Here is a 14537-nt window from a genome sequence, read left to right on the forward strand (position 1 = left end):
ACGTGTCATCATGTGACCCAGCTGCTCAGGGCCAGAAATAAGAAAAATTAAATGGCTATGAATAAGACAGGACTTGAAAGATAATAAGGCATAGCTATTTTTTAGACTGTTTCGATAACCTTTTTCCTTTTTAATTTCTTCTTCAACTCTACCGGACTGAAGTACTCTCATGACATGGATGGGGCTACTTTCAAGCCGATTGCAGCGAATAGCTTCATGATGGATCTGCATCTTGAATTAATTCATGCTCAGCACCGTATAGCCGTTGTACTTCTTGACCAATTGCAAGGTAGTGGCCACCCAGAAGGAACCATGCAGTATACATTTTAAGTGTAATTCAAGGGCAGAATTGATTAAATCTCGTAGTTGTGTATTTGTTGCCCATTTTCCAAATAAGTCTTATTATTCTATTTTGTCTCCGTGGATTAATATTAACAGACACTTTTGTTATCAGTTTGCACTTTGCATAGCACGTTAGTAGATTTCTAAGAAAGTTATGATTGTATTTGTTTGCTTACAGTAAAATATTAGTGTTTTGTTAATTTAATAGAGCAAGCATTAATAGACCTTCCAAGATCCTTTGTTTTTAACCTCTTTATGTTTTCCTCCTTTTACATTTTATTTAAAACATAAGGCTTTAACGCTGTTCCCTATGTGATCCTGTAGATGCAGAGGGCAGCAGATAATAATGGAAACATCTCTGTTTCATCATAAGTAAACTGAGAACCAGCTGGAGCATAAACATGCTTCCTGAGAATAATTAGCCAAAACCGTTATTTGAAGCTGAAAACATGTGGTTCAGAAATGCAATTTAAAGCTCAATAGAATGACTGTGTCTGGTTTCCTTCAAAAATACTCATTATTTCCCATATCGTCCTTCGTGGAAGAATAAGGCTTTGTTTGTTCTCGGGGTTACTATTTAATGGTTTACTCCCTAACTGTTGTTCATTAGGTCTTTGAAGGCTGAATGAGTTTTGGTGAGGGACCACACACAGTTAATGATGGAGGCCTGGCCTCCATCTTCGTGGAGCTAGTTAGGGGTCCACGCCGTATCCCTGAGTCTCTGTGAACCCTCTGCTGTTGCTTTATTGATCTTCTGTCCTAGCACAGGCTATGAGTCCATTCCTTCTGTCTGTCTTCACTCAAGTATGTTGCCTCCAAATTCCTGCTCCAGAGGTGTTCTCTGTGCCTTTCTTATTAAAGAAATTCACAGTGGCTGCCCACTGGTCGCCACAGCTTTAAATGTTACTCATCTACATCTGCACTAAGAGTTTCTCATACATCTTATCCTTCAGTCGTATCTGGTTCTATCTTTTCATCAGTCACTATCACTTGGCACTCATTAGCACAAATAATAAGATTCAACAGAGGGGTGTGCTGACAGGTTTCCTTAGGAAACCCTGTGGCTTAGTCACTGTTCTGTAGCTGTGAAGAGACACCAAGACCAAGGAAACATAAAAGAAAGATTTAACTGGAGGCTTGTTTTACAGTTTCAGAGGGTGAGGCCATGACCGTCATGGCAGGGAACACAGTCTCAGACAGCAGGGTTAGCCTAGGAGCAGTAGCCAAGGGGTACATCTGCATCTGGAGGCAAAGAAAGAGAGAAAGATGGTCTGGCATGGGATTTTGAAACCTCAAAGTCCACCACTAGTGACACACCTTCTCCTGCAAGGCCACACCTACAAATTCTTCCCAAGACAGGTCCATCAACTGGGAGCCAAATATTCAAATCTATGTGTCTATGAGGGGCATTTTCATTCAAACTGCCACACCCTGCATACCTTGCAGGGCAGAAACAAAATGGTGCCAGGTCTCTTGTGGACCAGACCTAGGAGTCATCACCTTGGGCCGCACAGCTCCATCCATGTGTCCCATATCCATTTTATTGGACCACCATATCAGCAATCCCAACTGTACACAAACTGTTCACCTGCAATCCTTTCAGTTTTAAGTAAAAATTGTTAGGCTTTCACTGTCCTGTGGCACTCACATTTTCCAGGACTGTGGTGACACAGTTTTTCTAGAAAAGACCAGGGACAGTTTGGCATCCGGATTTGCCATTTTATGTAGCAAGAAGGTAAAGTAGACAAGAGTTCACCCACAAGGTGTTTTTAGTTAAGATGAAACAGAAAATTAAATTAAATTAAATTCTTATAATTTGGAAGTTCTATGTCCTGAAGCATACCACTGAAAAGGTGGTACAAGCCTATAGTTCCAGCATGTGGGAAGCTAGAGCAAGTGGGTTATATGTCTGAGTCCTTCCTGGGTTACATACCAAGTTCAAGACCTGTCTGAGCCAAATAGGGAGATCCTGTTACAACCAAAAATAAGCCAAGGTTTGGGCTTATAATAATAAGTGTAATGGTAGATCCTGTGCCTGGCATGCCTAAGGTCATGGGTTTGTTTCCCAGCATGGGAAAAAAGATTTCCTGCTTGGTTTATAATCCGTGGTCTTTTTCAGCTTTGCAGATTCCAACTGTTAGCACAAATACCAAAGGTTGGGAAAAATTAAAAGAATCCAGAAGCACCGAGTGTTTCACAGGTAGGCGATTTGTGTTGGATCACTTGTAGTTCAAGAAATTTAAATGATGGCTTTCATCGTGGCCTTTGAATAACTATTTGCTTACCTTGACAGAGTTAAGTGTAATGAATAAAATAAAGAAGAACAAGCTGTCCAGAGCCAGCTACCTGATGCAGAAGGCCCTTCTACTGTTCGAGAAAGATGCAGCCTGTGTAAAGTCGCAGAGCTTGTTGATGGCAAGATTCCATTTTCCCATTGCTTCTTCTAATCCTGACATCCAGCTTGTGTTTAAAATGAGCGACTTGTTTAGCTTTTAAAAACATATTTTGAGCTGGGCAGTGGTGGCACACACCTTTGATCCTAGCACTCAGGAGGCAAAGGCAGGTGTATCTCTGTGAGTTTGAGGCCAGCCTGGTCTACAGAGCGAGTTCCAGGACAGCCAGGGTTACACAGACAGCCCTGACTCAAAAAACAAACAAACAAATGAAAAAACAACAATCAACCAATCAAACAACCAAACAATGAACATGTTTTATTCTTTGGCATCTGATTATGAACTTTCTGGACCACCTCACATAAAATAGCCTGAGCAGGGGGACTAAAGCTATACCTAGAGTCCTGAACTGTTTTGAAATGAATGTTTTTGTCTCTAGAGACAGTTGACTTGGAAAGCTAAATAAAATGAGGAGTCAAAATAAGGGAAATTAAAACTGGAGTCCCACTGGCCAGCCTCGTACATTCTTTGTGTCAGAATTAAATGCATAACGTCCACTGGCTGAGATAGTTTCATCCAGAGAGGGGCTGCTAACACATGGAACATTCTGGATGATGTCTTTAAAAAATGTCGTGTTGGGGATGGGACGCAAAGTCTCACGTATGCTAAGCGCTCATCCTACCACTGAGCCACCCCTAGATCTGATCTTGTTGCTATCTTTAATGTGGTCTCATGCTGGAAATTGCCTTATCTTCTCACTGATTCATGATAGGAAGATTCATGAGGGGAAGGGAGGGAAGCACAGACCAGGTTTAGGCTATAAGGAGGTACTTCGTCCTTTGGTGCAGAAAGGAAGGAGAAGTAGGTAGGATGTAAGGAGCTTGCTGGTGTAGAGGCAGGGGTTAAGTTTATGCTGTCTTGCCTCAAGAATTTCATAATCAGGAAGCAAGGACTTCTGCTAGCTGCAGAGAGGGGGATATTTGGGTGAGAAGGGAGGTGAAAGGAATTGAGAATAGGGATGAATGATGGCAGGAGCTAAGCCCAAGGGAAAGGTCTGGTCAGACACTGAAATTCTTCCCGTGGTTGGAGATTGGATTTTTAGAAGCTCCTTCTTCATACCAGTCTGATAGAGCCTGGTGTGATACGTTTAGTAGCAGTGACGGCAGAATATTTGTCACAATGAAGATTTGTGTAGGATCATTAATTTTTAAAAATAATGACTCCAGACCACAGAATTCCTAGCTGCCTCTCTTAGCAATCAGGTCAGCAGGCCCTGGTCATGAAAGTTAAACACACACAAATTGGTGTGTGGGGCTCCTTGATGTATAGGCTTTGATGGACTAAATCATAAATTAAGTGCTGTGAAGTTTTTTGCCTCCCTCTGGAAACATGGAAATTCCATCTCTCCTTTGCCCAGGGAACATCTCTGAAGGCATCCTCTTTTTCTTCTAGCTTCCCTGATCATGTTGCACACAATAGCTATTTTGTTGTTCTTTTTTTTTTTTTTGAGACAGGGTTTCTCTGTGTAGCCTTGGCTTTCTTGGAACTCACTCTGTAGACCAGGCTGGCTTCCAGCTCACAGAGCTCTGCCGGCCTCTGCCTCCCAAATGCTGGGATGAAAGGCAGCCAGCACCTCCTGGCTGACAGCTATTTTTCCCACTCTTCCAAGTGTTCTTTTCCAAGTATTTTAAGGGAAGGCCACCTCTGACTTTAAGGACCCAACATGTCTCTGATATGACATACTGTCTCTTCTTAATGCTCTCCTACCTCAGGGCCTAATCATGGCTTTCCGTTTACCTCATGGTCACGGGGCTCTCTCACCCAACACAGCTTGTAATGATTGTGTCAGCCACTTCCCAAACCTGCCGCTGTCCGTCTCTGTTATTGCAGGTGTGAACTCCATGTTTACAGTATGAAAATACAAGCAAGTTCAGACTGAATAGGGAGGAAATAGGACATCAAGGCGAAGACTTTATTGTTGTAGAAAAATCACAAAGCTGGACCAGAAATTCAGAGTCTGAGAAAAACTGGAAGCATGCATTTGTAGTTAGCAAGCAGGCTTTCCAAAACTTGGACATACACTAAAGTTGACTACCGAAGGAACACTGAGTAGTCAATGATGAGAGTACTGGGAGGAGAAAGAACACTCCAGGCAGAGAGCGATGTGTGCAGAGTCTCAAGGGTCCAGAAGTCGTGGAGCACTTGTAGTCCTCATTCACTGTGAGGGGTTTGGACGTGGCGGGGCAGTAGGAGGGTGGGGGAAAGATGGCAATGCGTGAGACCAGATAGAAAGTAGAGCGGCATCCAAAGAGCTCTTACATGGCAGGCTAAGGGCTTTGGATGGATCGGTGCTATCGTTGTTCAAGGTGGAGGAGTCTATCCTGGCAGTATCACAGAAGAACTTCGGATCTCCAGCATTTGAGTTGGGAATGGAGATGGATGGCAGTGTGGGTGGCCTCAACCGACAGGGTCAAGGAGTCTGATCCTGGTTGGAAGATGTCTGGGTGTATTCAGATCTGTTTTCTGGGTTGACACTTCATGGCTGTCTGCTTAGAAGATGTCAGCACTCCAGTCCCATTTCTATGGAGAGAAAAACACAATTTCTTTGAAAAATGTTGCTCTCAGGGCTAGGCCCACTTGCCTGTGGAGCCTGATGATATTGAGACCTTTGGTGTTTTCTTCCTACTTCCATTATATGCCATTTCCTTGTTATAACTTCTGCTAGGGTTGAGGAGGAAGAGGGTGGAGAAAGGGAGTCTTAGGTTTCCAGGTCCTTTTATTCCTTAGGACTGCTTGAACTCGAGAAAAAAAAACATGAGTATAATGTCCTCCTAAGAAGCCCCATGAAACGCGTTTAGAGGTGCTGTTCCTTACAAGGGGTCTCCACTAAGGGATTTTACTGTCTGACAGCATGTTGAATATTTATGCTGAGGCCCTGAATCTTCGGGAGCTGCCTCTGCTCCTTGGTGGCAGTTTTCATCTAAGTGTTATGGTGTCACGATCGCTCCTCGGGGCACTCTCTTAAGCTGTGATGTTACTACTCAAATAATTGTCAAACTTTCTTTCCTTAAAAAAGACAAATAAACTGCTTTCCCTTGGCAATCATTCTCTCCAGAAGAATATCACAAAATGTTTTACATTATTCGGGTCCTGTAACAAAATTGTCCCCAAATCAGTAATTGATGTGTCACCTGATATCATAAGAAGGTATGAAAAGCTTGGGTCTCCTAGGAACTCTTAAATAATTCATACTCTGTTTTGGTTTTTCAGAAGTTTTCTGCCCTTGTGGATCTGTATAATTATATCAAATGTCTGTGATTCCAAACCAATTAAAAGTGAACCAATTTGTTGCCACAGACAAGGGATAGACTTGTATGAACGGCTTCTTTTCTTGTTCAGAGGAATGCATCTATCTCATTCTCCCGCCTTGGCTATTTGACTCTCTTGCTCTGCTTTGGTTTTGCACACTGTCGTTCTTTTGTTGTAAGGGATGACACCTAGTACCTGTACTGGATGTTGTAAGGGATGACACCTAGTACCTGTACTGGATGTTGTAAGGGATGACACCTAGTACCTGTACTGGATGTTGTAAGGGATGACACCTAGTACCTGTACTGGATGTTGTAAGGGATGACACCTAGTACCTGTACTGGATGTTGTAAGGGATGACACCTAGTACCTGTACTGGATGTTGTAAGGGATGACACCTAGTACCTGTACTGGATGTTGTAAGGGATGACACCTAGTACCTGTACTGGATGTTGTAAGGGATGACACCTAGTACCTGTACTGGATGCGTTTCTCCTTTTGAGTCGAGCAGCCACCCTGTGGCTTATGTTAGACACTTAGTTCACTGGGGAGTCTACCTGATAACCTTTTGGCATCTTAGCAGACAACATCTTTCACTGGAAAGAGACTTGAGATGTTCCTAAGGGATTTTAGGGCAGTGTTCTATGATGCTGCTTCCTGCATGTCCCTTTCCAAATATCACTGAAGGAGGAATTACTTCCTCCCCATTAGATACAATCAGGTAGAGTGGGGATGTGAAAGATTTTTTTTTTTGGTTTTTACGAGACAGGGTTTCTCTGTATTGTTTTGGAGATTGTCAGTCCAGCCCGGCCTCGAACTCACAGAGATCCACCTGCCTCTGCCTCCCGAGTGCTGGGATTAAAGGCGTGCGCCACCACCACCGGGCACAAAAGATGTTTTTACTGTTGATTGCTCCCTCCTTGGAAGCTGAACCTTCAGTAGCAACATGAAAAGACTGTACCCACCGCAGTAGCAACCCCTTACTGAGGAAAAGGAGTCTCTCTGCGGCCCCTATAAGGGATGGAGCTTCCAGCCCCTCTGTGTGCTGGTGAGAAGACAGTGACCCTGTTCTGGGGATCCTCTGTCCCTCTGATCCACACTGTAGCTTCTGTTTCAAAGAAGCTCAACTGCTGCATCTACTCTTCTCCTAACGCTATCTGCTGGAGCCAACATTAACCTGCAGCTGACATAAAAATTCAACAGTGACAAATCTTGGTGCTAGCACTCCAGCTCTAAGCGAAGGAGCCTTGTGGCTTAGCAGATTCATTTTTATTATTGGTACAGAATGTAATTGTATAACCCCATTTTGGAAGCAGAGCTACGAGGGAAACCAGAGACACTGAAACTTCTAGCAAGTCCCGGCTTTAATATTTCCAGAATTTATGTCTATAATTCTATCCTATGAACTGAACTGGTAGTAATTGAGTTTATTTCTTTTTCTTATTTATGGAATTTCAGTCAACTCAATCCTATTTGTTTTCCTTGAGGAAAGTGTGAATTTTTTTCAAGAGACTCTCTCAGTCCTTTATGTCTGTTCTCTACTGAAGTCTTTCTTGTGGAAGAGCAGAGGCCTTTCTGATTCTGATCCTCTCTAATGAGTGAAGGGAGCAGGCTAGAGAGTGCTGAAAGTGAAGGACGGAGTAATAATGACAATAATTACAATAATAATGGCTAACACTTATGGACTGTTTACTCCGTGGGAAAAGCTAAGAATTTTATATGCGCCATTTCATCAAGTCTTTCTAAGAGCCTCCCTTTAATAGACGAATATTTTACTGTTTTGTTTTGGTTTTGGTTTGTTGTTTGTTTTTGGATTTTTGGAGCCACGGTTTCACTATGTAATATGTATAGCCTGGAACTCGAAATCTGCCTGCCTCTGCCTCCCAAGAACTGGGATCAAAGGTGTACACTACCACATTTAATAGATGAGTATTTTAAGACTAAAGGGGATATCACTAACACAGGACAGAACCAGAACTCGACCCAAACCCTATACTCTTAACACCATGCTACTGTATTGAGATGCAAAGATAAGCTGAAAAAAAAACTTGGGAAGGCAAACCACAGTACCTTTGAGATAGATAAAAAGAAAATTCTCTACTATGCAACCATGTCCAAATCTACTGTCAGTGTTTGAAACCCAGGGTTCAAGCCATGACTTCATTGCCACACCTAGCCTATTGTGCACCATGAGGAAGGAGAGAGACAACACTTATGGGTTCCAGAGATTTTTTAAAAATCACCACATAAGTGGGCCACTGGTTGATCAGGGCTCCTGGACAAGGATTTGGGAGCCTTGTTTCTCCCAATATCACTGAGACGGGGTAGAAGTGGGATTTATAAGCACAAAAATCACCAACATTCGTTGCCAAGTTACAGTTACAATTTTCACCAATCGGGATTTAGAGATTAGGGTCTTCCTTGAGTGTTCCATCATTGTCAACTGGCATACAATGCAAGCCTTTCAGTCCAACCAATCAGATTCATTTGTTCCTTCTGTTGTTAGGAATAGCCATGTTTCTAGAGAACTAAAGACACATAACGACTATTTCTATAGTTTAGGAGGAGGTTGATCAGTCATTGGAAAGTTCTCAGGTCCTCCAGGACTTGGGAACCTGAACATTATTTCACCCTGCAGATAAAATGGAGTCTGGAACTAAAATGGCCATACTTAGGTCAAGGTGCCTCTGCCTGCTCCCTTCACTCATTAGAGAGGATCAGAACCAGAAAGGCCTCTGCTCTTCCACAAGAAAGACTTCAGTAGAGAACAGACATAAAGGACTGAGAGAGTCTCAGGAAAAAAATTCACACTTCCCTCAAGAAAAACAAATAGGACCGAGTTGACTGAAATTCCATAAATAAGAAAAAGAAATAAACTCAATTACTACCAGTTCAGTTCATAGGATAGAATTATAGACATAAATTCTGGACCCTCAGCTGTACTGATCATCATGAGACGACATCACTTTCCATGCCTTCTCTGAGAGTCATCTTTGAAGCCATGTCTTTTGTTCTCAGCAGTGTTCCTGGCCAGGGTTCTTGGGAGATGACTTGATCTGCTTCTCATCGTCTTCTGAGTGTGCGTCCTCACACTGGGACCTGCAGCGCACCTCCGGGAGGGCTCCCAGACAGTAGGGAGTGTGGTGCTCCGTCCTCACAGCCTTGTGACAGCTGTTTGCGCAATCCTAATCGTGCCCTCAGGATTGCGTTACATCTTTCCATTAGTGTCCTGATGCACTGTGGGTGTCAGGCCTGTGTCAAATGTATTTAATGTCAGCCTGTCTTCATACGTACTGGCACACTTCTGAAGAGAGGCAGGTCTCATTTGCTCTAAAGGAAACTAGAGGCAGAGACATTTGCACTCACATAAAGATACTTGGGGACTGAGTTTCTGCAGCCCACTGATGCACAGATATGGCCATGAGGAGCCGCTTCCCCTGAACACTGCTGCGGAAGTCCCTTGGCATCGAGAGTCCTGGCTAACCTTTTCCCTTGGGCAGTAAAGGGTCATTTCTTCCTTTAGGTTTGGTGAGTCCTAATTTCCAAAGGCTGTCAGAAGAGCATGTGAGGTTGATTCTTTTCACCATCTGACATGTCTGGGAAAGCAAGTTTGTGGGCTAAGACTGGAAATGGCTGTCCAGATTTTGCAGTTGTGAGACCTAAGCATTCCAGAGGATCATTGTAGATAACACTTGTGTCTTTATTGGCACCCTTTCAAAACTGAGTGCAGCTGCTTTAGGGAATTTTTCCTTCTTTATTTTTGTCCCCCAGATATTCCCTCCTGTATGGCTGAAGGTCTTAAATCACCCCCAGACTCTTTCTCATGAACGAACCTTACTAGCAACTCCAAGATTTGTCTTATAGAGTTAGGACTTTATTTTTTTTAAACAAACGCTAGAGTTTGCCTTGAGTTCTGCCGTGGAATTCATTTGACTGAAATCTAGGACTTTACTGTGGACTTTTCTTTCACTACTTCTTTATACAAACTTTGAAATTTCTGCTAGCATTTTAAACTGGGCCACAGGACCTGAGTCAGGTATCTCCTCTTAGAGTTGGTCAAGATGCAGTCAAAACATTTTTATCATGTAGTTTAAAATGTATCTTAGTGAAGACTCTTCTCTGCCATCATGGTTTAGTTCAACTTTCATGTAGAACACAGTGATTGAGTCTGGAGAGGTAAATAAAGCACTGGTCCTGCCATCAAGGCGTTCATAACAAGGTGTAGACATTTGAGTGCACAGGTAACATGCGATCCAGTTCCCACTGAAGTAAAGTTATTGCAGACGAATAGGGAGGTCCCTGAGAACATGGGCTGTTATGGAAATGTCAGCAGAGGTCATGCTTGAGCAGGTCTCAAAGCAGCAGGGATGGGATGCTGCCTGGGGAGCGGGGTTGCATGGAAGTAGTGGTTTTAGAGGTTTAGGCTAAATCGAGAGGTACATAGGAAAGTAAAAGAGAAAGCAGATGGGGAGATACAGCTAGAAGATATGCTCATGACCATTACAAAAACCCCTGTGGGGAAGCCTGCCCTTCAGTAGATACTAGAGGTTGTTTTCAAAGTCAAGACCTGAAGTTGAGGTGCCCAGAGACTGACCAAAAAGCGACTCACTGTTTTCTAAGAGAGCAGGTTGTTGGTCAGATGCAGCGGTTGGTTGGTTTGGGAAAGGAGCTGACATAAAATTGCCCTTCGGAATGAGCTTTCATAGGTGCTTCAGCCTCGTGATTCCTGGCATGTGATCACACTTTGAGGCTGGAGAGAGCCAGAGAGACATCCTAGCAGAGGAAGCATGAGGGGGCCTTCTGTCAGGAAGACAGTCTTCCTGTAGAAAACGCTGAGGTGCCTTATCAGGAGAGAGCTTGAGGCCGTAGAGTGGGAGAGACAGCTGCCAGGATGCATTGGTGTCCTGAAAGAAAAGCCTTCAGATTCCCTGAACATGGGGTGTTTTTAGACTTTGGTAGACTTTCATGGAGTGGATCAGAAGTACCACACCAGAAAATTGTCTCAGCCTCATCAAGGGGCCGAGGAGTCTGGTGCTGGGAAACGTAGGGAGAGATGTACACACCTGTGAACACACCCAAACGGTCGTGGTCAGTGCTATGGGTAAGAGAATAAGCATATTGCAGCTCTGAGGAGAAGACACTCGAGGTGCAGCACATCATGACCCCCTATCAAGTGTCTGTGTCCCAGAGGGCATGGCCCGACTGCTGTGGGGAGATGAAGGGTCTCCAGAGAGTCTGGGTTGTGCCATTTCTCACCTGAAGCACTGGTCGACAATTCCTGATGCACTTAGCAGTGCCCATAGCATTTGTTAGTGTTATATACAGTCAAGCCCCACCTCTGGATTTTTATTTTGTGTTAGTGATGGATCATCCTGGCTACTATGTAAGGCACCCATTCTGAGTGGAAGAAAAGCAAGGCCCTTTCTGAATTGGCCTTGCTTATGGCTAAGCCTTGGGACTGCAAGTGCAGAATCACTTCCCAAGCATTGGAAAAGTAGAATTTTAAAGCCTGGGTCATTGCAGATGCATTTTAGTTACTGCTAGTGCTTTTAGAGCTGGGTGCCAGCCACTCAAATAGAACATAAAAATGACAAGTCATTTTCACTTCATGCAGACCAGCCTTTATTATTTGAGGGAAACTATGTCTGGGGCTCGAGTCTTACAATCTATACTTACATGGGGTACTAGTTTGAACATCCAGCCTTGAACAGCATGTTGAGGTAGACTCAAACACCATGCCCGGTCTCTACTTCATTTAGCTTGAAGTCCAGGCCTCCAAATTGGAAACCTCAAGCGCTACATGTCTCCTGTAGGAGAGGCATGAAGGGCGTCTTGTAACAGAATGGGAGCACTTGGGATTTGGCAGACAGACGTTTGCCTTCTTAACTGTAGGAGCTTTTCTTTCTCTTTCATTTGCCACCAGGGTAGGGCTTCTAGAATACAATGGAATGATAGCCTCCCATCTCTTTTGGGGCTAAATTGGAAATTCCTTTAGTGTTTTGTTAGGAACACCAAGAGTGCCATTCTATTAACTAAACTTAATATTTTAGTGATGTTAATGATTTTTCCTGGTTTATTGAGTTTTTGAGAATTAGTAGTATACATTTAAGATGCTTAAATATTTTTAAAAATAGTTATGACTTTTTATTTTATGTGTATGGGTATCTGCCTGAATATAAATATGTGCACTATGTGTATGCCTGGTACATTCAGAGGGTATCGGATCCCTGGAACTGATAGACGGTGTGAGCAACTATGTGGGTGTTGGGAACAAGCCTGGATCCTCTGGAAGGAAGATGAACCACCAAACACTTTCTCTCTACTCTGTTAAATACCTTATAAAAGTGAGCTGCCATGTGGGTGCTGGGAGTTGAACCTGGGTCCTCTAGAAGAGCACTGACTGCTCTTCCAAAGGTCTTGAGTTCAATTCTCAGCAACCACATGATGGCTCATAACCATCTGTAATGAGATCTGGTGCCCTCTTCTGGCCAGTGGGTATACATGTAGACAGAACATAGTATACATAATAAATAAATAAACCAAAAAAGGTAAATATTTTTGGTTTACCTGTGATTATCGATATTAAAATATTACTATCATTATTTTAACTAGTGTTATTTGTATTGTTAGGACGTTTCCACATCCCTGCTGATGCAGTTCATCTGGTTTTTAAAATACTGTTTAGATCTGAAAGTTAGGCATCGTCTCTGTGTATAACTGTTTGAAATAGCGATTGCTTCGTCTTCAGAAGGACAGACTTAGCACTTTTGTCTCTTTTAACTTGTTTTAGTGATATAAACTCTTAATGACATTCCTTTCACAAATCACATGTATCAATAGTTGTGTTTCTTGAGAGTCACGTTGCATGTTGTGTTAAGGGTAGGTTGTGGTTTATCCGTGGAATTGCAGGTGTCTGTGGTATGAACTTTCAAAGCATAATAGAGTATGATGGTAATCAGCCAGAGGGTTGCTAAGCCAAAAATGCCTCCTATTAATATATGACCATTACACTTAGACATATGCATCTGATCCTGTTGAGGCTCATCTAGTTGTCTTTTATTGTCTAGCAAAAACCATGCTGACATATATATGTATGCCTCTGAGGTTCAAGAAATGGCATATAGAAAGATCGCGTTTACCACAGGGGAATTCTACAAATATAAAGGCGGCTCAAGCTCCTGAAATGTATTTTTCTATTTTCACACTTCGTTACAGGAAGCGTATGCCTTAATTGAGAAGCTCGAAGCAGAACAAAATGCCTTATATTCCTATCAGAAATACTTGGAGAGTTCAAAAACAAAGAAGAGCAGGATCCCTCCCCCACCCATCCTGCTGGCCAGAACCCACTGCTCCGTGACTCTGAAACCTGCTCCGTTCATTTCAGATGTTAAGGTACGGTGCCTGTCCCGAGTGCTGCTCCATGCAATGCAGTGTAAGTGCTTTTTATGACCATAATGACTCCAGGCATCACTGTTTGCAGCACCTGAATAGTCTTGTTTATAAGCACTGAACATCAGATGACTGTGTTTGTGTCTCATCTACCCTTAATTTAGTCATGATATTTCCCTTTATGAATTGCCCCGGAAAGCTATCTCAAACACACAGTAAGAAGCAGTAGGAAAATCGTTCCCTGTCTGTGCCTCTGTCGCAGTGACACTTGTATGCTGACATTGTGCTCAGGGCAGAGGCTGAGCTGAGCTCAGGGCTCCAGTAGACTCAGAGGGCACTTGGAAGGGGGTAGTTCCTCTGAGAGCCAACACTGGAGACGGAGATCCGGACCTGGGAAGGTGATGGGTCTAGAGCATGAGTTCTCAACCTATGGGTCACAACCCCTTTGGGGTTGCATATTGGATTTTTACATTATGATTCATTACAGTAGCAAAATTACAGTTATGAAGCAGCCACGAAAATCATTTTATGGTTGGGGGTCACCACAATATGAGGGACTGTATTAAAGGGTCAAAGAATAGCAAGTTGAGAGTCACTGGTCTAGAGATTCTGTGTAAATCACCCTCAAGTCACTGTGGAAACAAGTGGCATTCCAAATGTCTCTTCAGGCATAAGCCTTTATGCCTTTGCCAGGATGAACCTCTTCTCCCCGTCCCTGAGTTCCAGAACTCGGCCTAAATGGGAATAACACTTGGGATTTCATTTCCAAGCAAGAAATTGGCTCCAGCTAGTTTATATTTTAAATATTGCCCTTTCCTCTTTAGGTGCTCTTTGATGTTGTACTACAATACAATCCTATCTTTGATTATCTTTAGGGCATTTTGCACACAGAGACTTTGAAGTCAAGCGTATTTAAGTTTAAAACTCCAGCTCCACTCCTTACTGGCAGTACAGCTTTAGAAAGGTCAAAACAGTGTGAGGATTTCTTTTCATTTGCGAAGCGTGTTTACCAGGAAAAGAACCTGATCTAGGGATGGAGATGCATGTCCTTAGCAGAGGGCTTGTCCAGCATGCACAAAGTCCTGGTTCTGTCCCTAGAGCCAC

General features: G+C 43.2%; 1 protein-coding gene across 1 annotated transcript in view; it reads left to right on the plus strand.

The window, feature by feature from the left end:
* Window positions 1–14537, plus strand: part of Cfap54 (cilia and flagella associated protein 54) — a 290811-nt gene that overhangs the window by 57488 nt on the left and 218786 nt on the right. Inside the window, exons 17-20 of the mRNA XM_040755053.1 lie at window positions 163–289; window positions 2462–2542; window positions 2636–2757; window positions 13260–13436. Coding sequence (XP_040610987.1) covers window positions 163–289; window positions 2462–2542; window positions 2636–2757; window positions 13260–13436 — 507 coding nt within the window. The remainder of the gene's footprint in view (window positions 1–162; window positions 290–2461; window positions 2543–2635; window positions 2758–13259; window positions 13437–14537) is intronic.

Source organism: Mesocricetus auratus, unplaced genomic scaffold, assembly GCF_017639785.1.
Source record: "Mesocricetus auratus isolate SY011 unplaced genomic scaffold, BCM_Maur_2.0 Super-Scaffold_100011, whole genome shotgun sequence".
In the NCBI taxonomy this organism is placed as follows: Eukaryota; Metazoa; Chordata; class Mammalia; order Rodentia; family Cricetidae; genus Mesocricetus; species Mesocricetus auratus.